This window comes from Coregonus lavaretus (genome assembly GCF_964263955.1).
Source record: "Coregonus lavaretus genome assembly, chromosome: 15".
NCBI lineage: Eukaryota > Metazoa > Chordata > Actinopteri > Salmoniformes > Salmonidae > Coregonus > Coregonus lavaretus.
In genome coordinates, this window is record NC_140002.1 from 19,937,141 (window position 1) to 19,959,435 (window position 22,295).

At 41.8% G+C, this 22,295-nt stretch overlaps 2 protein-coding genes across 2 annotated transcripts; both read left to right on the top strand.

Annotated features, from left to right (window-relative positions):
- Positions 1-4,134: 4,134 nt before the first annotated feature.
- Positions 4,135-6,433, top strand: LOC311142635 (uncharacterized protein; the record flags this gene model as incomplete). The annotated part of the gene is made up of 4 exons (XM_084178291.1): positions 4,135-4,180; positions 4,860-5,105; positions 5,481-5,628; positions 5,876-6,433. The coding sequence occupies 4 exons, from the start codon at positions 4,135-4,137 to the stop codon at positions 6,363-6,365; spliced, it is 930 nt and encodes a 309-aa protein (XP_084034417.1). The 3' UTR covers positions 6,366-6,433.
- Positions 6,434-15,529: 9,096 nt separating this feature from the next.
- LOC311142322 (rhomboid domain-containing protein 2-like) lies at positions 15,530-18,437 on the top strand. Its single transcript, XM_084177949.1, has 4 exons — positions 15,530-16,056; positions 16,278-16,682; positions 17,139-17,286; positions 17,534-18,437. Exons 1-4 carry the CDS (start codon positions 15,897-15,899, stop codon positions 18,021-18,023), a joined length of 1,203 nt encoding a protein of 400 aa, XP_084034075.1. The 5' UTR covers positions 15,530-15,896; the 3' UTR covers positions 18,024-18,437.
- The last annotated feature ends 3,858 nt before the right edge of the window (positions 18,438-22,295 follow it).

Below are 22,295 nucleotides of genomic sequence, written 5' to 3' on the forward strand. Positions count from 1 at the left end.
AGTTATGATATACTGTAGGACATATGGCCAATATCCCCTTCCTGTTTCCTCTCACCTGTGGGTACACTCCTGCCATTTTCTGCGCCGTTTCCTGGAGCAGCTTCCTGCTGTTCTCACTCAGGTTGGTGATGGGGGCCAGGCGAGGGCTTCCTTTATTGGTGATGGGGGCCAGGCAAGGGCTTTCTGTATTTCCTCTCACCTGTGGGTACACTCCTGCCATTTTCTGCGCCGTTTCCTGGAGCAGCTTCCTGCTGTTCTCACTCAGGTTGGTGATGGGGGCCAGGCGAGGGCTTCCTGTATTGGTGATGGGGGCCAGGCAAGGGCTTTCTGTATTTCCTCTCACCTGTGGGGCCACTCCTGACATTTTCTGGAGCAGCTTCCTACCGTTCTCGCTCAGGTTGGTGATTGGGGCCAGGCGAGGGCTGTGGTGGTATGGTAAGTACTCCACAGCAGGCGGAGCAACAATGACAGGGATGTTGGGTTTGGCCACAATAATCTGTACAGACATAGGGTCAAACAATTGAGATGTGACACACACTAGTGTTGCGCGGGTTGACTCATAACCAGAAGTCCCGCGGTTATATCCACAGGGCGGCGGATTTAGGGTCATGAAATATTGTTGAATAAACAGAAAACAATACATTAAAAAATCCATAAATGTATAATTATTGTGCAAGTTATATCTATAGGCTATTTGGCATTAGTGCGTAAGCCTAAACTTTAGGGCATAACTTGACGCGCACCAGATAGACTACACACCAATCACCAAACGCTTTAATTCAATAAGAGAAAAGCTACGAAATGGAAAGTTGAAAATAAAGAAGGGACGGCCAGAAAAGTAATGTTTGGAAAATATTTGGTGAAGTGTTAAAAGAGGATGATGGCAGTGCCTATGTTATGTGTGATGATTGTGAGGCACTATAGAAATTCGACAGTCACAAGAGGGGGATTCAAATAGGCCTATGGCACGTCAAGGGAACAAACAGCCTACTGTTCAGATGGGTTAAATGGAAACTGAAATCTGGACACTGACTGTAGATCTTTAACCTCTCACAGTCTTAATATTAACTCCTGCAGAATTAAGCATTTCTTGCAGTAAAATGATAGGCTACACCAAATGTAGGCTTTATTTTGACTCGGGAACAGCAGTGGAGAAATATGATTTCTTTCAGCATCTTGAGGGAATGCGAATGCGCAGCTAGGGACTGCTTTATCAGCATCATAAAAGCTGATAATATTTCAACCACATAAAATGTGCATCCAAGCCAAACTGAAATCTTATCAGAAACATGTCTGGTCGTTTTCAACCCGTCAAACTGATGTCATTTGGAAATTTTGCACAGAAAATGTTTCCCTTTTTTTCTTGAGTTATTGCATTTTCTTCTTGATCCCTAAACGTTTTTGGTTTATTTAGTCTTCTCTCTAATTATAGACAAGTTGACTAACAAATAGCCTACCAAAATGTTGGAAATTATAAGCAGAAACATATCCAAATTAGGCACAAAAAAATCCTGCACCCCCTGCTAAGAAATCGTTCTGACGGTGTTCTATATTTGCGGGTTAGGGTCAGGTGCGGGCCTCAGATTTTCACTTTATCACATATAGTCGGGCGGTTGCGGATGGGTTATTAGCAATTGCGGGTGGGTTCGGTTGAACAAACAGCTGACCCGCGCACCACTAACACACACACACACACACACGTAAGAGCCTACCAGTCGAGGGTCCTTCAGTGAAGCCCCTTTTCTCAGTGGTTCCTTTGAAGGCCCTGGACTGTCCTCAGCAGAGGCATCATTGCCATTATCACGCTGTGTGTCATAGAGCTAGTTGGTCATAGTCCATTCTTCACATTCAGTCAAAGAGTTACTCAAATACATGCTGCAGAACATACCAGAAAGTCTGACTCATCGAAGGATTGGAGAGAAAGATCGTCGTCCTCTACCATATCCCTCACTTTAAGCCTTGTCAGCTTTCCATCCTCCTCATCCTTCACTTTCAGCGGTGGTGTCCTCCTTTCATGATCCTCATCATCAGACTGTGTATCAGAGTAAACTAGTCAGAGACTATTCTCTTTACAGTGATGTCACTCAACAAAGACATGGTGTACAACTGTCTTACCTCAGATTCACAGTCAGTGAAGGAGTAGATAGAGATGTCAGAGTTGGAGAATGAGATCACCCCATCATAATTTCTATCCATCAGCCGAGTCACCCTTCCAGACTGAGGAGACAGACAAAGGCATGTACTTAGGGCAGCCATAGAATACACTGGCATTGACTGTCAAGAAAATTTTGAATATTTAGGCAATCCAACATAGTTGTACAAGTAGTGAGTAATTTATGGGTAATTGAAAATGCAAGTGTATTGAAATGCAATAAATGCAACTCCCATAACATTAGGGATAGGGCTAAAGACTTTCCATACTGTAGGATTCTTTAGCATTTCTAATGAATGATTGTCAATTCAACCAAGCCAACCAAAATGGCCATATGAATCAACAGATTGATCTATCTGTTCTGTCTCTATGGGAACAGCAGAGATGTCTGACCTGGCTAAGAGGCTCTGGATTGATGTCCCATCCATCCCCAGATGTCTGTTCCTGCCCACAGCTCACAATGATTGGCTGTGAACAGTAAAGAAAAAATTTAACACTCTTTTGCTCATTTTGGCCTTGGAAATAACTTGGAAATAAATGATGTAGCTATCAATAAATAATTTAAGTAGCTACTGTTATGTGGTTGATTTGAATGTGACATACAGGCCTTTTGTGGATCTGAGGGGTCTGCACTGATGTAGACTGTCAAGACAATATTCCATTTCAAATGTGGTTAGATAAGGAGGGATATCTGCACTTGCTTTTACTGTGATAACTGCAGTTTGTACATGCAGCATAACTAATGTTTATGTGTTATTGTTTTCAGGTCAGATTTGACTTACAGGCCTTGGCCTTCTGCGCACTTTGCCGGTTGGCCACATCACAGAATCAGGGGTGTTCACCCTCACTGGATTCAACTGTCAACACAACACTCCATTTAAAAGGTGATAACAAAAACAGAAGATTTTTTAAATATATATATATATTTGATATTTACCACATAAGGGCGGCGCCTTAAAGCTCTTTTGATTCTCTCATCATTATGATTCATCTTGCTTTCTGAGGGATACATTTCCATCAATTGATTGGCACAAAACATATCCTGGCACACACACGCATAAAGGGCATGTCCCAAATGGCACCCCAGTGCCCATATATTGCACTTATTTTGACCTGAGCCCAATGGGCACAGGTCAAAAGTAGTACACTACAGGGTGCCATTTGGGACCAAAGAATGTAAGAGCCTACCAGACGTTCTAAACTCCAAGGACGGGTCTATCCAACCGTTTCCAATCGTAGTATTTATTCTCTGCACAGTGTCAGCTAGGGCAGACTATGCACCTGAAACAACCTTACTGAAGAAAGCGATTGTACTGATGATATCAAAGCTGAACACAGTTTATGTAGTGAATTTATGCTTGGTTACGTCACAATAGGTCACAGTTTTATGGGCGCGCATAATACGTCACAGGAAAGGCTTGTATGGGACTGGACTGGTGGTATCTCCCCCTGGTCGTAATTTATAACTGTCAAATAAAATCTATCTAGCTATCTAACTGAAATGGCTGTAGAGGACTCTTTGATCATCACATTTGAGGCACATGTCAGCAGGTGGCAGTGTCTTCAAATGCAGCACTTGATGATCTGAGCAACAGTTGAGCAACTTTGTGGTTGTGACGAATCCAAATGCGGAAGTCCAGTACATTTGTTTTTGCTTAGCAAGCTTGCCCGCCTATTTCTACAATTCATCTTCTTAAACTCTGATTTTAAACTTAACCACACTGCTAACCTTATGCCCAACCTTAAATTAAGACCAAAAAGCCTATTTTTGTTTTCATTAATTTTTACGATATAGCCTATTTGTACTTTGTGGCTGTGTTATCTAGTGGGAACCTCTAGCTAGCTAGCTACCTACAATCTGGCTAAAGTGTTGCGCAATATTGGAGGAAAAGTTGATTGATTATTGTGCTTGATTATCCAAGTACTAGTTTGACAAATATGCATTGGTCATCAAAATGATATCCCGAATAATTTTAAAACATATGGTTCAGAGGTTCAAGAGTTTTACTCCTGAGTTCAGGCTCACGAGTGGGTTTGTTGCTGTCATTATAGTATCATTTGTTTTGTTTACTGTCACTACATATTTCGGTTTATCAGAGGATGTCTTCAGTCTTGGAACGACAGTTTTTGGCAATGGGCATGGTAAGTTAGCTAGGAGGGTCTAAGTGAATCAACAGTTATATATGCTCAGTAGCTACTTTGTATGAGAGTGTTGTAACGTTAGCTAGCTTGCTAGAATGGTGGTCCTCTGTAGCTCAGCTGGTAGAGCACGGCTCTTGTAACGCCAAGATAGTGGGTTCGATCCCCGGGACCACCCATACACAAAAATGTATGCACGCATGACTGTAAGTCGCTTTGGATAAAAGCGTCTGCTAAATGGCATATTATTATAATAATAATAATAATAATAATAATAATATGCCATTTAGCAGACGCTTTTATCCAAAGCGACTTACAGTCATGCGTGCATACATTTTTTTGTGTATGGGTGGTCCCGGGGATCGAACCAACTACCTTGGCGTTTCAAGCGCAGTGCTCTACCAGCTGAGCTACAGAGGACCACATTATTATTATTATTAAAACTTATAGCTAATGTAACAGATGGTGCCAGTAGGCTACAGCAGTAGGCTACAGCACAACACACCAGTGTAGCTTATGTCTGTCAACCCTATCATTTATGTTTTAATCCTTTCCTCTTCCTTTGCAGTGCACAAGCTCATCACATACTCCTTCCACCACAAGACAGTGACCCAGCTACTCCTCAGTATTGGGGTTCTGGTGCCCCTCTGTGGAGGCATTGAGAAGAGTGTGGGCACTGTTCGGTTCCTCCTCATGTTTCTGCTGCTCTCTATCAGCACAGGGGTGTTGTACACCATACTGGGTCTGCTACTGTTTGGTGCATCTGCCCAGAACCAGGTGGAGGGGTTCATTCCAGTGTCCCTCTCCCTTATGGGTATGGCCACAGTGCACTCCCGTATGGTTAAGGGCTTTCTTTTCGGGGTCACTGTACCCATGTTAGCCCTGCCCTGGCTGTTTCTGTTCATCATAACACTTTTGGTCCCACACACTGTCTTCCTTTGCAATGCCATCGCCATCATCGCAGGGGGGATCTGTATCCTTACTCCAACCTCATTGTGGTTCAAAATAACTGATACACTCCTCTGCAGTATGTCACAGCTTTATAAGTGTGCTTAGTAGTGTAGTTAAGTGGTAATAGGTTATAGGTGTTGTATATGAATCCTGCTGCTGAACATTATGGCATGTTTGTTTAGAAAAAATATTGCATCACTGCGTCACACATTCTCCTTAACTTGCACTGGTGAAACAGACGGAAAGGGCTGGCTCTCACTTCTGGACATGTCCGATGCCAGGGCATCAGTGCTGGACAAGAAGATGCCTTTCAGGCTGCTGAGGAACATTGGTGTCCTGTATGTCCCTGCATCAACAGAGGAGAGAAGGAAGACGGTCCACCCACCGTGAGTACTAAGAAAGCACCAGACATATCATTTATCAGACAAGACAAGAGGTCATTAAATAACAATTGCTGTGTGCAAGCCAGAGCACATAATGTACTACAGTATAATGAGGTGCAGTTATAATTGATGATCCTCAGCTGTAATTGAATACTGTACAATAGGCACCTAGTGGTCCCCCATGATTAGATAGAGAATTACTGGTATAGATAGGCTCTCTGAATTCTGTCCACGTTCTCATTGATTGCAGAATCATTCCAACCCCAGGCTCCTACCCAGTCCAAGCCTACGCTCCAGTGTCCTTTACCTCCAACCTACAGGCTACCGAGACCACACCAAAGACATTTGAAGGCTGGGCCCACTCCTACTATACACAGGGGAGCCCTGTTCAGCTCTCAGGTTATTACGGACACAACCATGGATATGGCCTCAAGCATAGCTTTGGGCCAAGTCACGGACATAGTCACGAACATGGACACAGCTGCAGCCACAGCCAAGGTTATGGACATAGTCACGAACACAGCTTCGGCCATGGACTCAGTCATGGGCATGCATCTGCCTCTCAAACCAGCAGTCACTGGGCTCCAGTGGCTCAACATCCACATTCTCAACATTCCCACCTCAGTCCACTGTCTGTGTCTGTCAGTGCCCCCCAGAGTTTCACAGCAAAGATGCCGGAGTCACTGCCAGAATCTGTGATGGTTCACCCAGGAGCACCTGTGTCTTCACTGACAGATTGATGACTTCAATCCGTAACGGCAAAACTCGCTATAGCTCGATTGAAATGTAAAGGCAATGTTCGCGAAGACCGGAAAATACATTTACATTTCAAGCGTGCTATTTTCAGCAATCACAATCCTTGTAAAAACGTCAACTCTTGGTATAACTAATAACATTAAAAAAATACAAATGTCAGTGTGGTTATAAGCCGCTATAGCTCTGAACTACGGCGATACGGATTTAATCGAGCCCATAGTTGTCATTCAATGTGTTTTCTGTCTCATGTTATACATTGAGATGTAATATGCTTGGACAAGTGTTTTGAGGCAGTACTTGAAGGTCCACTTTTTCTTCACTGATGTTTTTGGTTTTAATATACAAGCAGGCTCTGAATGTTCAAGGTCAAATCAATGCAATAAAGGGTTTGCTTGTCAGTTGATTGTAAGACCACTCCTTTTGGCTTGTGTGTTTTGTACTTTGTGTTTTTTTACACATACGGTAGACAAATCTCTTGGTACTCTTGATTTATACAACCTAGATTAAAACAACGTTTTTCAAAACCCTTAGTAAACCAGAACAGTTTTTAGTTCAAACTAAACATTTTTATCACACTAATGTATTATCAGTTTTTCCCCCTTAACTACACTTAACAAAATATAAATGCAACATGTAAAGTGTTGGTCCCATGTTTCATGAGCTGAAATAAAAGATCCCAGAAATTTTCCAAACGTACAAAAAGCTTCTTTCTCTAATTTTGTATACAAATTTGTTTAAATCTCTGTTAGTGAGCATTTGTCCTTTGCCAAGATAATCCATCCACCTGACAGGTGTAGCATATCAAGAAGCTGATTAAACAGCTTGATCATTACACAGGTGCTTCTTGTGCTGGGGACAATAAAAGAGCCACTCTAAAATGTGCAGTTTTGTCACACAACACAATGCTACATATGTCTCAAGTTTTGAGGAAGCGTGCAATTGGCATGCTGACTGCAGAAATGTCCACCAGAGATGTTGCGAGAGAATTTAAAATTCATTTCTGTACCATAAGCAGACTCCAACGTCGTTTTAGAGAATTTGGCAGTACGTCCAACCGGCCTCACAACCGCAGACCACGTGTAACCACGCCACCCCAGGACCAGCAGAGTGCCCAATGGTGGCGGTGGGGTTATGATATGGGCAAGCAATGAACAGCAACTTCGCACAGCTGTTGAAGAGTGGCACAACATTCCACAGGCCACAATCAACAGCCTGATCAACTCAATGCGAAGGATATGTGTCGTGCTGCTTGAGGGAAATGGTGGTCACACCAGATACTGTTTGGTTTTCTGATCCACGCACCTACCTTTCTTTTAAGGTATCTGTGTTCTTAGAATAAAATACAAAATAGCATCCACTCACCACTAAATTAGATCCATTACATTCAGTTTGTTTTGCAATGCATCGTTCAAAAATTTTGGAAATTCAGAAGCAGGGGACAAGTGGGTGAGGTGATCAAGAGTGTGGGCTACAAGGGCAGATTATGATGTAATCTTTGGAAAATTAACTAGTCGTGCACAGTAAAGAGAAGCCATAAATGACAACCAAGACTAAATAAAGCAAATCAATGATCTCCATTTATTATTTCTTTACAAATGCATGCTTTAAAGTTACTGTTTATATACAAATAGCTATTTTGCATATAAAACTGGATCAAGTGGTAAGAGTCATGTAACACAGGTCAATTTAAAAAAGGCACATTTCTTATTTAAATGACAACATGTACCATGCCATATTTGATTCTGTATCACTACAATAGTTGAGGGTTTCTCTATTAAAAGAAACACAAAATGACGTGCTAAAATGATAGACTGCTGAACATCACCCGTATATCATCCACTTGATTCTATTTCATACGGTTACAGAACCTCAGAAAATTGAAGTAAATATTTTGTATTTAGGCTTTCAACCATCAGCATAAGAAAATAAAACTAGATAAAGTTCTTACATATACATATCCCAGAATTAGTGATTATCAGAACACACATAAATGACAGTTAATAGATGTATTCATGTTGTACTGCAAGTGCACATACAATACAACACATATTGCATTGCCTAAATGCCGTGGTAGTGTCCAGCTAAACATAACTAGTCGGTACTAAGCCTTACAGTGGGAGAGCATGAGAAAAAAACACCTGGGCATTTTTACAGTAAACCACCATTTAATCTACAACCTTTTCGTTTAATGAACCGATGAAGAACAAGGCTCAATGACTAAACAGTTACTGCAATTTAAATGTAGGAATTGTACAGTACATGGTACAATATGAATGTGCTACTAGTATGCATATTTGACTAATCTTGCACTGCTCTCTGTATTTACACAACCTTCGTGCATCTGAATAGGCAGCCATGTTGAACTTGTAAATACATTTAAAGATGCAAATATAGAATGCTTTCAATGCCGTAGACATTTCAGGAGTTAATTTACAATATATTACTTTTTTTATCGCCTTGTGGGGATCTTCACAGCATGATAAACGTCCAGAGGCAATATTTCATATCATAATCACCTCTGTTTGCGCCTAGTTTCACTTACAAAAACGATGTGTAACATTCAATGTATAATATCTCCAATTTTTCTAATCTGATGGGAAACAATGAAGGTCTGCACTCTATTTTATAAAAAAATCTATTGGTTTATTCCAAAATGTTCCATAACCTTAAAAGGAGCGCGTGGACCAAATCTACACTGAACAAAAATATAAACGCAACATGCAACTATTTCAAAGATTTTACTGAGTTACAGTTCATATAAGGAAATCAGTCAATTGAAATGAATAAATTAGGCCCTAATCTATGGATTTCACATGACTGGGAATTCAGATATGGAACACGCTGTCGTACACGTCAATCCAGAGCATCCCAAACATGCTCAATCAGTGACATGTCTGGTGAGTATGCAGGCCATGGAAGAACTGGGACATTTTCAGCTTCCAGAAATTGTGAACAGATCCTTGTGACATGGGGCCGTGCATTATTGTGCTGAAACGTGAGGTGATGGTGGCGGATGAATGGCACGACAATGGGCCTCAGGATCTCGTCACGGTATCTCTGTGCATTCAAATTGCCATCGATTTAAAATGCAATTGTGTTCATTGTCCGTAGCTTATGCCTGTCCATACCATAACCCCACCACCACGGGGCACTCTGTCCACAATGTTGACATCAGCAAACCGCTCGCCCACATGGCGCCATACACGCTGACTTCTACCTGGTACAGTTGAAACCGGGATTCATCCGTGAAGAGCACACTTCTCCAGCATGCCAGTTGCTATCGAAGGTGAGCATTTGCCCACAGAAGTCAGTTACGACGCCGAACTGCAGTCAGGTCAAGACCCTGGTGAGGACGACGAGCATGCAGATTAGCTTCCCTGAGACGGTTACTGACAGTTTGTGCAGAAATTATTCTGTTGTGCAAACCCACAGATTCATCAGCTGTCCGGGTGGTTGGTCTCAGACGATCCCACAGGTGAAGGAGCCGGATGTGGAGGTCCTGGGCTGGCGTGGTTACACGTGCACAAAATTTGAGAGAAATAAGCTTTTTGTGTGGATGGAAAATGTCTGGGATCTTTTATTTCAGCTCATGAAACATGGGACCAACACTTTACATGTTGCGTTTATATTTTGTTCAGTGTACATGAAAGGCCTGGGGGTTAGGGGTCGATTTGGAGTATGAGCCCATTCCCAACCAATCTTGAATGAATTGCACTACCTCTCAGCACGAGTCTCTACAAAATGCTGTCAGTAAGATTACACAACAAGACAATAAGTACAACAAACATTCATTCATACGTCTTTCCATTTAGTGATTATGTGCTGACACGTTACCTCCAAAAACAGTTTAAAACTGTTTTCCGTTACCACTCACCCTCCACCCGAAAGAAATAGGTTAACATATGGGGTTGTGAGGGTGTGCTGTAACGTTAACTTAATCTTCCTTAGCTCCACACGTCCTGAGAGTAGCGGCCCTTGGTCATCAGCTTCTTGATGTAAGCCACAGCCTGTGTGTGTGTGAGACCTCCCACCTCCTCAACGATGTCATAGAAGGAATTCTGCACATCCCGCGCCATGTTCCGAGCATTCCTAGGAAAAGACAAGTGGCAGCCATATTTACAGTAGGCACACAATAATGATGGATTTTCTCTTTCAAAAAACCCTCAAAGCTTGTACATGTACTGTGCCTTCAGGAAGTATTCACCATCACATTTTGTTGTGTTTCAGCCTGAATTTAAAATGGAATAAATTGAGATTTTCTGTCACTGACCTACACACAACACCCCATAATGTCAAAGTGGAATTATGTTTTTAGAAATGTTTAGAAAGCTATAAAAAATGAAAAGCTGAAATGTCTTGAGTCAATATGTATTCAACCCCTTTGTTATGGCAAGCCTAAATAAGTTCAGGAGTAAAAATATGCTTAACAACTCACATAATAAGTTGCAATAATAGTGTTTGACATGATTTTTGAATGAACACGGCCCTCCCCCTTCCTACTGCTCATTCAGTAACAACCTGCCTGCTCACTGCCTGGTAGTCAGCAGCAGGTCACAGTGAAAAATATGTTTTGTTTGAAGAAATGCCATGTTTACCCCCCGCGACATCGTTTTCAAAGTAGCCCAAATGTTAGCAAAACTGCGGACATGGCAACCCTGCACTGAAGCATCTGCTCGTTGCATGGTAACAATAGTCTCTCTGCCTGGTTGGGTTTCTGGTGAGCAAACCAACTATTTTGTGCACTACTGCCACCTACAGTGGGATCCAGTGCAGGACAGCAGAATATAAAACACCCACTGGTACATAACATGTCATGTAATGTCACTACAATAATTGTTCCCTTGTTGTAATTAATGAAGAAAAAAAAAACAGTCTGACACAAATAATTGCAATTTAAAAAGCTTTATTGGAATTTTTTTGTAGTTTTTTTATTTTAAAGAATAGTGCATGTCTCAAAATATTAGAACGAGACCAATATGTGTATTTTGCTAAACATAGTTCCTGTGTCTGAAATTAAGTTTCTGTGTGTATTGGAGGAGTAAGCAATACTCAAAATCTGTGTGTGTGTGTGTTGTAGTAGTAGATGGCCATTATTTATTCAAACATCTCAGTTTGGGCAGCAGCCACTGGAGAAACCTGTCAATCAAACAGGAGAATAAATAGTAGTTTTCACTTACACATCAGATAGCTGCTCTTTCTCTGCTATCTCATTCTATTTCTATAATTCTCTACCTCATTCTATTTCTATAAATCTAAAAAATGCCCTTGTTATGTTCTACTTCTCCTTCTTCTATTTCCTCACCTTTCCTCAGACTCTTCTTTTCCTCTTTCTTGTCCTCCTTACTTTCTCCAACATTTTCCACCTGCTTCATGTTACTAGCCTGCTCTTGCTTCACTCGCTTTTTTGCCTTGCCCTTTTTCCTTTTGACCTTCCCTTCCTGAATATTTTGGACAAGGAGATAAAGTAATATAAGCTTATGGCTATTTTCTACTCTTGAGCTACAATATCTAGAGTTATGATATACTGTAGGACATATGGCCAATATCCCCTTCCTGTTTCCTCTCACCTGTGGGTACACTCCTGCCATTTTCTGCGCCGTTTCCTGGAGCAGCTTCCTGCTGTTCTCACTCAGGTTGGTGATGGGGGCCAGGCGAGGGCTTCCTGTATTGGTGATGGGGGCCAGGCAAGGGCTTTCTGTATTTCCTCTCACCTGTGGGTCCACTCCTGCCATTTTCTGGAGCAGCTTCCTACCGTTCTCGCTCAGGTTGGTGATTGGGGCCAGGCGAGGGCTGTGGTGGTATGGTAAGTACTCCACAGCAGGCGGAGCAACAATGACAGGGATGTTGGGTTTGGCCACAATAATCTGTACAGACATAGGGTCAAACAATTGAGATGTGACACACACTAGTGATGCGCGGGTTGACTCATAACCAGAAGTCCCGCGGTTATATCCACAGGGCGGCGGATTTAGGGTCATGAAATATTGTTGAATAAACAGAAAACAATACATTAAAAAATCCATAAATGTATAATTATTGTGCAAGTTATATCTATAGGCTATTTGGCATTAGTGCGTAAGCCTAAACTTTAGGGCATAACTTGACGCGCGCCAGATAGACTACACACCAATCACCAAACGCTTTAATTCAATAAGAGAAAAGCTACGAAATGGAAAGTTGAAAATAAAGAAGGGACGGCCAGAAAAGTAATGTTTGGAAAATATTTGGTGAAGTGTTAAAAGAGGATGATGGCAGTGCCTATGTTATGTGTGATGATTGTGAGGCACTATAGAAATTCGACAGTCACAAGAGGGGGATTCAAATAGGCCTATGGCACGTCAAGGGAACAAACAGCCTACTGTTCAGATGGGTTAAATGGAAACTGAAATCTGGACACTGACTGTAGATCTTTAACCTCTCACAGTCTTAATATTAACTCCTGCAGAATTAAGCATTTCTTGCAGTAAAATGATAGGCTACACCAAATGTAGGCTTTATTTTGACTCGGGAACAGCAGTGGAGAAATATGATTTCTTTCAGCATCTTGAGGGAATGCGAATGCGCAGCTAGGGACTGCTTTATCAGCATCATAAAAGCTGATAATATTTCAACCACATAAAATGTGCATCCAAGCCAAACTGAAATCTTATCAGAAACATGTCTGGTCGTTTTCAACCCGTCAAACTGATGTCATTTGGAAATTTTGCACAGAAAATGTTTCCCTTTTTTTATTGAGTTATTGCATTTTCTTCTTGATCCCTAAACGTTTTTGGTTTATTTAGTCTTCTCTCTAATTATAGACAAGTTGACTAACAAATAGCCTACCAAAATGTTGGAAATTATAAGCAGAAACATATCCAAATTAGGCACAAAAAAATCCTGCACCCCCTGCTAAGAAATCGTTCTGACGGTGTTCTATATTTGCGGGTTAGGGTCAGGTGCGGGCCTCAGATTTTCACTTTATCACATATAGTCGGGCGGTTGCGGATGGGTTATTAGCAATTGCGGGTGGGTTCGGTTGAACAAACAGCTGACCCGCGCACCACTAACACACACACACACACACACGTAAGAGCCTACCAGTCGAGGGTCCTTCAGTGAAGCCCCTTTTCTCAGTGGTTCCTTTGAAGGCCCTGGACTGTCCTCAGCAGAGGCATCATTGCCATTATCACGCTGTGTGTCATAGAGCTAGTTGGTCATAGTCCATTCTTCACATTCAGTCAAAGAGTTACTCAAATACATGCTGCAGAACATACCAGAAAGTCTGACTCATCGAAGGATTGGAGAGAAAGATCGTCGTCCTCTACCATATCCCTCACTTTAAGCCTTGTCAGCTTTACATCCTCCTCATCCTTCACTTTCAGCGGTGGTGTCCTCCTTTCATGATCCTCATCATCAGACTGTGTATCAGAGTAAACTAGTCAGAGACTATTCTCTTTACAGTGATGTCACTCAACAAAGACATGGTGTACAACTGTCTTACCTCAGATTCACAGTCAGTGAAGGAGTAGATAGAGATGTCAGAGTTGGAGGATGAGATCACCCCATCATAATTTCTATCCATCAGCCGAGTCACCCTTCCAGACTGAGGAGACAGACAAAGGCATGTACTTAGGGCAGCCATAGAATACACTGGCATTGACTGTCAAGAAAATGTTGAATATTTAGGCAATCCAACATAGTTGTACAAGTAGTGAGTAATTTATGGGTAATTGAAAATGCAAGTGTATTGAAATGCAATAAATGCAACTCCCATAACATTAGGGATAGGGCTAAAGACTTTCCATACTGTAGGATTCTTTAGCATTTCTAATGAATGATTGTCAATTCAACCAAGCCAACCAAAATGGCCATATGAATCAACAGATTGATCTATCTGTTCTGTCTCTATGGGAACAGCAGAGATGTCTGACCTGGCTAAGAGGCTCTGGATTGATGTCCCATCCATCCCCAGATGTCTGTTCCTGCCCACAGCTCACAATGATTGGCTGTGAACAGTAAAGAAAAAATGTAACACTCTTTTGCTCATTTTGGCCTTGGAAATAACTTGGAAATAAATGATGTAGCTATCAATAAATAATTTAAGTAGCTACTGTTATGTGGTTGATTTGAATGTGACATACAGGCCTTTTGTGGATCTGAGGGGTCTGCACTGATGTAGACTGTCAAGACAATATTCCATTTCAAATGTGGTTAGATAAGGAGGGATATCTGCACTTGCTTTTACTGTGATAACTGCAGTTTGTACATGCAGCATAACTAATGTTTATGTGTTATTGTTTTCAGGTCAGATTTGACTTACAGGCCTTGGCCTTCTGCGCACTTTGCCGGTTGGCCACATCACAGAATCAGGGGTGTTCACCCTCACTGGATTCAACTGTCAACACAACACTCCATTTAAAAGGTGATAACAAAAACAGAAGATTTTTTAAATATATATATATATATTTGATATTTAACACATAAGGGCGGCGCCTTAAAGCTCTTTTGATTCACTCATCATTACGATTCATTTTGCTTTCTGAGGGATACATTTCCATCAATTGATTGGCACAAAACATATCCTGGCACACACACGCATAAAGGGCATGTCCCAAATGGCACCCCAGTGCCCATATATTGCACTTATTTTGACCTGAGTCCAATGGGCACAGGTCAAAAGTAGTACACTACAGGGTGCCATTTGGGACCAAAGAATGTAAGAGCCTACCAGACGTTCTAAACTCCAAATCACCTTGTGCAGTGCGCACGGGTCTATCCAACCGTTTCCAATCGTAGTATTTATTCTCTGCACAGTGTCAGCTAGGGCAGACTATGCACCTGAAACAACCTGACTGAAGAAAGCGATTGTACTGATTGTATCAAAGCTGAACACAGTTTATGTAGTGAATTTATGCTTGGTTACGTCACAATAGGTCACAGTTTTATGGCCGCGCATAATACGTCACAGGAAAGGCTTGTATGGGACTGGACTGGTGGTATCTCCCCCTGGTCGTAATTCATAACTGTCAAATAAAATCTATCTAGCTATCTAACTCAAATGGCTGTTGAGGACTCTTTGATCATCACATTTGAGGCACATGTCAGCAGGTGGCAGTGTCTTCAAATGCAGCACTTGATGATCTGAGCAACAGTTGAGCAACTTTGTGGTTGTGACAAATCCAAATGCGGAAGTCCAGTACATTTGTTTTTGCTTAGCAAGCTTGCCCGCCTATTTCTACAATTCATCTTCTTAAACTCGGATTTTAAACTTAACCACACTGCTAACCTTATGCCCAACCTTAAATTAAGACCAAAAAGCCTATTTTTGTTTTCATTAATTTTTAAGATATAGCCTATTTGTAATTTGTGGCTTTGTTATCTAGTGGGAACCTCTAGCTAGCTAGCTAGCTACCTATAATCTGGCTAAAGTTTTACGCAATATTGGAGGAAAAGATTGATTATTGTACTTGATTATCCAAGTTTGACAAATATGCATTGGGCATCAAAATGATATCCGAATAGTTTTAAAACATATGGTTCAGAGGTTCAAGAGTTTTACTCCTGAGTTCAGGCTCACGAGTGGGATTGTTGCTGTCATTAGAGTATCATTTGTTTTGTTTACTGTCACTACATATTTCGGTTTATCAGAGGATGTCTTCAGTCTTGGAACGACAGTTTTTGGCAATGGGCATGGTAAGTTAGCTAGGAGGGTCTGAGTGAATCAACAGTCATATATGCTCAGTAGCTACTTTGAATGAGAGTGTTGTAACGTTAGCTAGCTTGCTAAAACGTATAGCTAATGTAACAGATGGTGCCAGTAGGCTACAGCAGCAGGCTACAGCACAACACACCAGTGCAGCTTATGTCTGTCAACCCTATCATTTATGTTTTAATCCTTTCCTCTTCCTTTGCAGTGCACAAGCTCATCACATACTCCTTCCACCACAAGACAGTGACCCAGCTACTCCTCAGTATTGGGGTTCTGGTGCCCCTCTGTGGAGGCATTGAGAAGAGTGTGGGGACTGTTCGGTTCCTCCTCATGTTTCTGCTGCTCTCTATCAGCACAGGGGTGTTGTACACCATACTGGGTCTGCTACTGTTTGGTGCATCTGCCCAGAAACAGGTGAAGGGGTTCATTCCAGTGTCCCTCTCCCTTATGGGTATGGCCACAGTGCACTCCCGTATGGTTAAGGGCTTTCTTTTCGGGGTCACTGTACCCATGTTAGCCCTGCCCTGGCTGTTTCTGTTCATCATAACACTTTTGGTCCCACACACTGTCTTCCTTTGCAATGCCATCGCCATCATCGCAGGGGGGATCTGTATCCTTACTCATTTACATTTACATTTTAGTCATTTAGCAGACGCTCTTATCCAGAGCGACTTACAGTTAGTGAGTTATTTTTTAATTTTTCATACTGGCCCCCCGTGGGAATCGAACCCACAACCCTGGCGTTGCAAACGCCATGCTCTACCAACTGAGCTACATCCCTGCCGGCCATTCCCTCCCCTACCCTGGACGACGCTGGGCCAATTGTGCGCCGCCCCATGGGTCTCCCGGTCGCGGCCGGCTATAACCTCATTGTGGTTCAAAATAACTGATACACTCCTCTGCAGTATGTCACAGCTTTATAAGTGTGCTTAGTAGTGTAGTTAAGTGGTAATAGGTTATAGGTGTTGTATATGAATCCTGCTGCTGAACATTATGGCATGTTTGTTTAGAAAAAATCTTGCATCACTGCGTCACACATTCTCCTTAACTACCACTGGTGAAACAGACGGTAAGGGCTGGCTCTCACTTCTGGACATGTCCGATGCCAGGGCATCAGTGCTGGACAAGAAGATGCCTTTCAGGCTGCTGAGGAACATTGGTGTCCTGTATGTCCCTGCATCAACAGAGGAGAGAAGGAAGACGGTCCACCCACCGTAAGTACTGAGAAAGCACCAGACATATCATTTATCAGACAAGACAAGAGGTCATTAAATAACAATTGCTGTGTGCAAGCCAGAGCACATAATGTACTACAGTATAATGAGGTGCAGTTATAATTGATGATCCGCAGCTGTAATTGAATACTGTACAATAGGCACCTAGTGGTCCCCCATGATTAGATAGAGAATTACTGGTATAGATAGGCTCTCTGAAATCTGTCCACGTTCTCATTGATTGCAGAATCATTCCAACCCCAGGCTCCTACCCAGTCCAAGCCTACGCTCCAGTGTCCTTTACCTCCAACCTACAGGCTACCGAGACCACACCAAAGACATTTGAAGGCTGGGCCAACTCCTACTATACACAGGGGAGCCCTGTTCAGCTCTCAGGTTATAATGGACACAACCATGGATATGGCCTCAAGCATAGCTTTGGGCCAAGTCACGGACATAGTCACGAACATGGACACAGCTGCAGCCACAGCCAAGGTCATGGACATAGTCACGAACACAGCTTCGGCCATGGACTCAGTCATGGGCATGCATCTGCCTCTCAAACCAGCAGTCACTGGGCTCCAGTGGCTCAACATCCACATTCTCAACATTCCCACCTCAGTCCACTGTCTGTGTCTGTCAGTGCCCCCCAGAGTTTCACAGCAAAAATGCTGGAGTCACTGCCAGAATCTGTGATGGTTCACCCAGGAGCACCTGTGTCTTCACTGACAGATTGATGACTTCAATCCGTAACGGCAAAACTCGCTATAGCTCGATTGAAATGTAAAGGCAATGTTCGCGAAGACCGGAAATTACATTTACATTTCAAGCGTGCTATTTTCAGCAATCACAATCCTTGTAAAAACGTCAACTCTTGGTATAACTAATAACATTTAAAAAATACAAATGTCAGTGTGGTTATAAGCCGCTATAGCTCTGAACTACGGCGATACGGATTTAATCGAGCCCATAGTTGTCATTCAATGTGTTTTCTGTCTCATGTTATACATTGAGATGTAATATGCTTGGACAAGTGTTTTGAGGCAGTACTTGAAGGTCCACTTTTTCTTCACTGATGTTTTTGGTTTTAATATACAAGCAGGCTCTGAATGTTCAAGGTCAAATCAATGCAATAAAGGGTTTGCTTGTCAGTTGATTGTAAGACCACTCCTTTTGGCTTGTGTGTTTTGTACTTTGTGTTTTTTTACACATACGGTAGACAAATCTCTTGGTACTCTTGATTTATACAACCTAGATTAAAACAACGTTTTTCAAAACCCTTAGTAAACCAGAACAGTTTTTAATTCAAACTAAACATTTTTATCACACTAATGTATTATCAGTTTTTCCCCCTTAACTACACTTAACAAAATATAAATGCAACATGTAAAGTGTTGGTCCCATGTTTCATGAGCTGAAATAAAAGATCCCAGAAATTTTCCAAACGTACAAAAAGCTTCTTTCTCTAATTTTGTATACAAATTTGTTTAAATCTCTGTTAGTGAGCATTTGTCCTTTGCCAAGATAATCCATCCACCTGACAGGTGTAGCATATCAAGAAGCTGATTAAACAGCTTGATCATTACACAGGTGCTTCTTGTGCTGGGGACAATAAAAGAGCCACTCTAAAATGTGCAGTTTTGTCACACAACACAATGCTACATATGTCTCAAGTTTTGAGGAAGCGTGCAATTGGCATGCTGACTGCAGAAATGTCCACCAGAGATGTTGCGAGAGAATTTAAAATTCATTTCTGTACCATAAGCAGACTCCAACGTCGTTTTAGAGAATTTGGCAGTACGTCCAACCGGCCTCACAACCGCAGACCACGTGTAACCACGCCACCCCAGGACCAGCAGAGTGCCCAATGGTGGCGGTGGGGTTATGATATGGGCAAGCAATGAACAGCAACTTCGCACAGCTGTTGAAGAGTGGCACAACATTCCACAGGCCACAATCAACAGCCTGATCAACTCAATGCGAAGGATATGTGTCGTGCTGCTTGAGGGAAATGGTGGTCACACCAGATACTGTTTGGTTTTCTGATCCACGCACCTACCTTTCTTTTAAGGTATCTGTGTTCTTAGAATAAAATACAAAATAGCATCCACTCACCACTAAATTAGATCCATTACATTCAGTTTGTTTTGCAATGCATCGTTCAAAAATTTTGGAAATTCAGAAGCAGGGGACAAGTGGGTGAGGTGATCAAGAGTGTGGGCTACAAGGGCAGATTATGATGTAATCTTTGGAAAATTAACTAGTCGTGCACAGTAAAGAGAAGCCATAAATGACAACCAAGACTAAATAAAGCAAATCAATGATCTCCATTTATTATTTCTTTACAAATGCATGCTTTAAAGTTACTGTTTATATACAAATAGCTATTTTGCATATAAAACTGGATCAAGTGGTAAGAGTCATGTAACACAGGTCAATTTTAAAAAGGCACATTTCTTATTTAAATGACAACATGTACCATACCATATTTGATTCTGTATCACTACAATAGTTGAGGGTTTCTCTATTAAAAGAAACACAAAATGACGTGCTAAAATGATAGACTGCTGAACATCACCCGTATATCATCCACTTGATTCTATTTCATACGGTTACAGAACCTCAGAAAATTGAAGTAAATATTTTGTATTTAGGCTTTCAACCATCAGCATAAGAAAATAAAACTAGATAAAGTTCATACATATACATATCCCAGAATTAGTGATTATCAGAACACACATAAATGACAGTCAATAAATGACAGTTAATAGATGTATTCATGTTGTACTGCAAGTGCACATACAATACAACACATATTGCATTGCCTAAATGCCGTGGTAGTGTCCAGCTAAACATAACTAGTCGGTACTAAGCCTTACAGTGGGAGAGCATGAGAAAAAAACACCTGGGCATTTTTACAGTAAACCACCATTTAATCTACAACCTTTTCGTTTAATGAACCGATGAAGAACAAGGCTCAATGACTAAACAGTTACTGCAATTTAAATGTAGGAATTGTACAGTACATGGTACAATATGAATGTGCTACTAGTATGCATATTTGACTAATCTTGCACTGCTCTCTGTATTTACACAACCTTCGTGCATCTGAATAGGCAGCCATGTTGAACTTGTAAATACATTTAAAGATGCAAATATAGAATGCTTTCAATGCCGTAGACATTTCAGGAGTTAATTTACAATATATTACTTTTTTTATCGCCTTGTGGGGATCTTCACAGCATGATAAACGTCCAGAGGCAATATTTCATATCATAATCACCTCTGTTTGCGCCTAGTTTCACTTACAAAAACGATGTGTAACATTCAATGTATAATATCTCCAACTTTTCTAATCTGATGGGAAACAATGAAGGTCTGCACTCTATTTTATAAAAAAATCTATTGGTTTATTCCAAAATGTTCCATAACCTTAAAAGGAGCGCGTGGACCAAATCTACACTGAACAAAAATATAAACGCAACATGCAACTATTTCAAAGATTTTACTGAGTTACAGTTCATATAAGGAAATCAGTCAATTGAAATGAATAAATTAGGCCCTAATCTATGGATTTCACATGACTGGGAATTCAGATATGGAACACGCTGTCGTACACGTCAATCCAGAGCATCCCAAACATGCTCAATCAGTGACATGTCTGGTGAGTATGCAGGCCATGGAAGAACTGGGACATTTTCAGCTTCCAGAAATTGTGAACAGATCCTTGTGACATGGGGCCGTGCATTATTGTGCTGAAACGTGAGGTGATGGTGGCGGATGAATGGCACGACAATGGGCCTCAGGATCTCGTCACGGTATCTCTGTGCATTCAAATTGCCATCGATTTAAAATGCAATTGTGTTCATTGTCCGTAGCTTATGCCTGTCCATACCATAACCCCACCACCACGGGGCACTCTGTCCACAATGTTGACATCAGCAAACCGCTCGCCCACATGGCGCCATACACGCTGACTTCTACCTGGTACAGTTGAAACCGGGATTCATCCGTGAAGAGCACACTTCTCCAGCATGCCAGTTGCTATCGAAGGTGAGCATTTGCCCACAGAAGTCAGTTACGACGCCAAACTGCAGTCAGGTCAAGACCCTGGTGAGGACGACGAGCATGCAGATTAGCTTCCCTGAGACGGTTACTGACAGTTTGTGCAGAAATTATTCTGTTGTGCAAACCCACAGATTCATCAGCTGTCCGGGTGGTTGGTCTCAGACGATCCCACAGGTGAAGGAGCCGGATGTGGAGGTCCTGGGCTGGCGTGGTTACACGTGCACAAAATTTGAGAGAAATAAGCTTTTTGTGTGGATGGAAAATGTCTGGGATCTTTTATTTCAGCTCATGAAACATGGGACCAACACTTTACATGTTGCGTTTATATTTTGTTCAGTGTACATGAAAGGCCTGGGGGTTAGGGGTCGATTTGGAGTATGAGCCCATTCCCAACCAATCTTGAATGAATTGCACTACCTCACAGCACGAGTCTCTACAAAATGCTGTCAGTAAGATTACACAACAAGACAATAAGTACAACAAACATTCATTCATACGTCTTTCCATTTAGTGATTATGTGCTGACACGTTACCTCCAAAAACAGTTTAAAACTGTTTTCCGTTACCACTCACCCTCCACCCGAAAGAAATAGGTTAACATATGGGGTTGTGAGGGTGTGCTGTAACGTTAACTTAATCTTCCTTAGCTCCACACGTCCTGAGAGTAGCGGCCCTTGGTCATCAGCTTCTTGATGTAAGCCACAGCCTGTGTGTGTGTGAGACCTCCCACCTCCTCAACGATGTCATAGAAGGAATTCTGCACATCCCGCGCCATGTTCCGAGCATTCCTAGGAAAAGACAAGTGGCAGCCATATTTACAGTAGGCACACAATAATGATGGATTTTCTCTTTCAAAAAACCCTCAAAGCTTGTACATGTACTGTGCCTTCAGGAAGTATTCACACCCACATTTTGTTGTGTTACAGCCTGAATTTAAAATG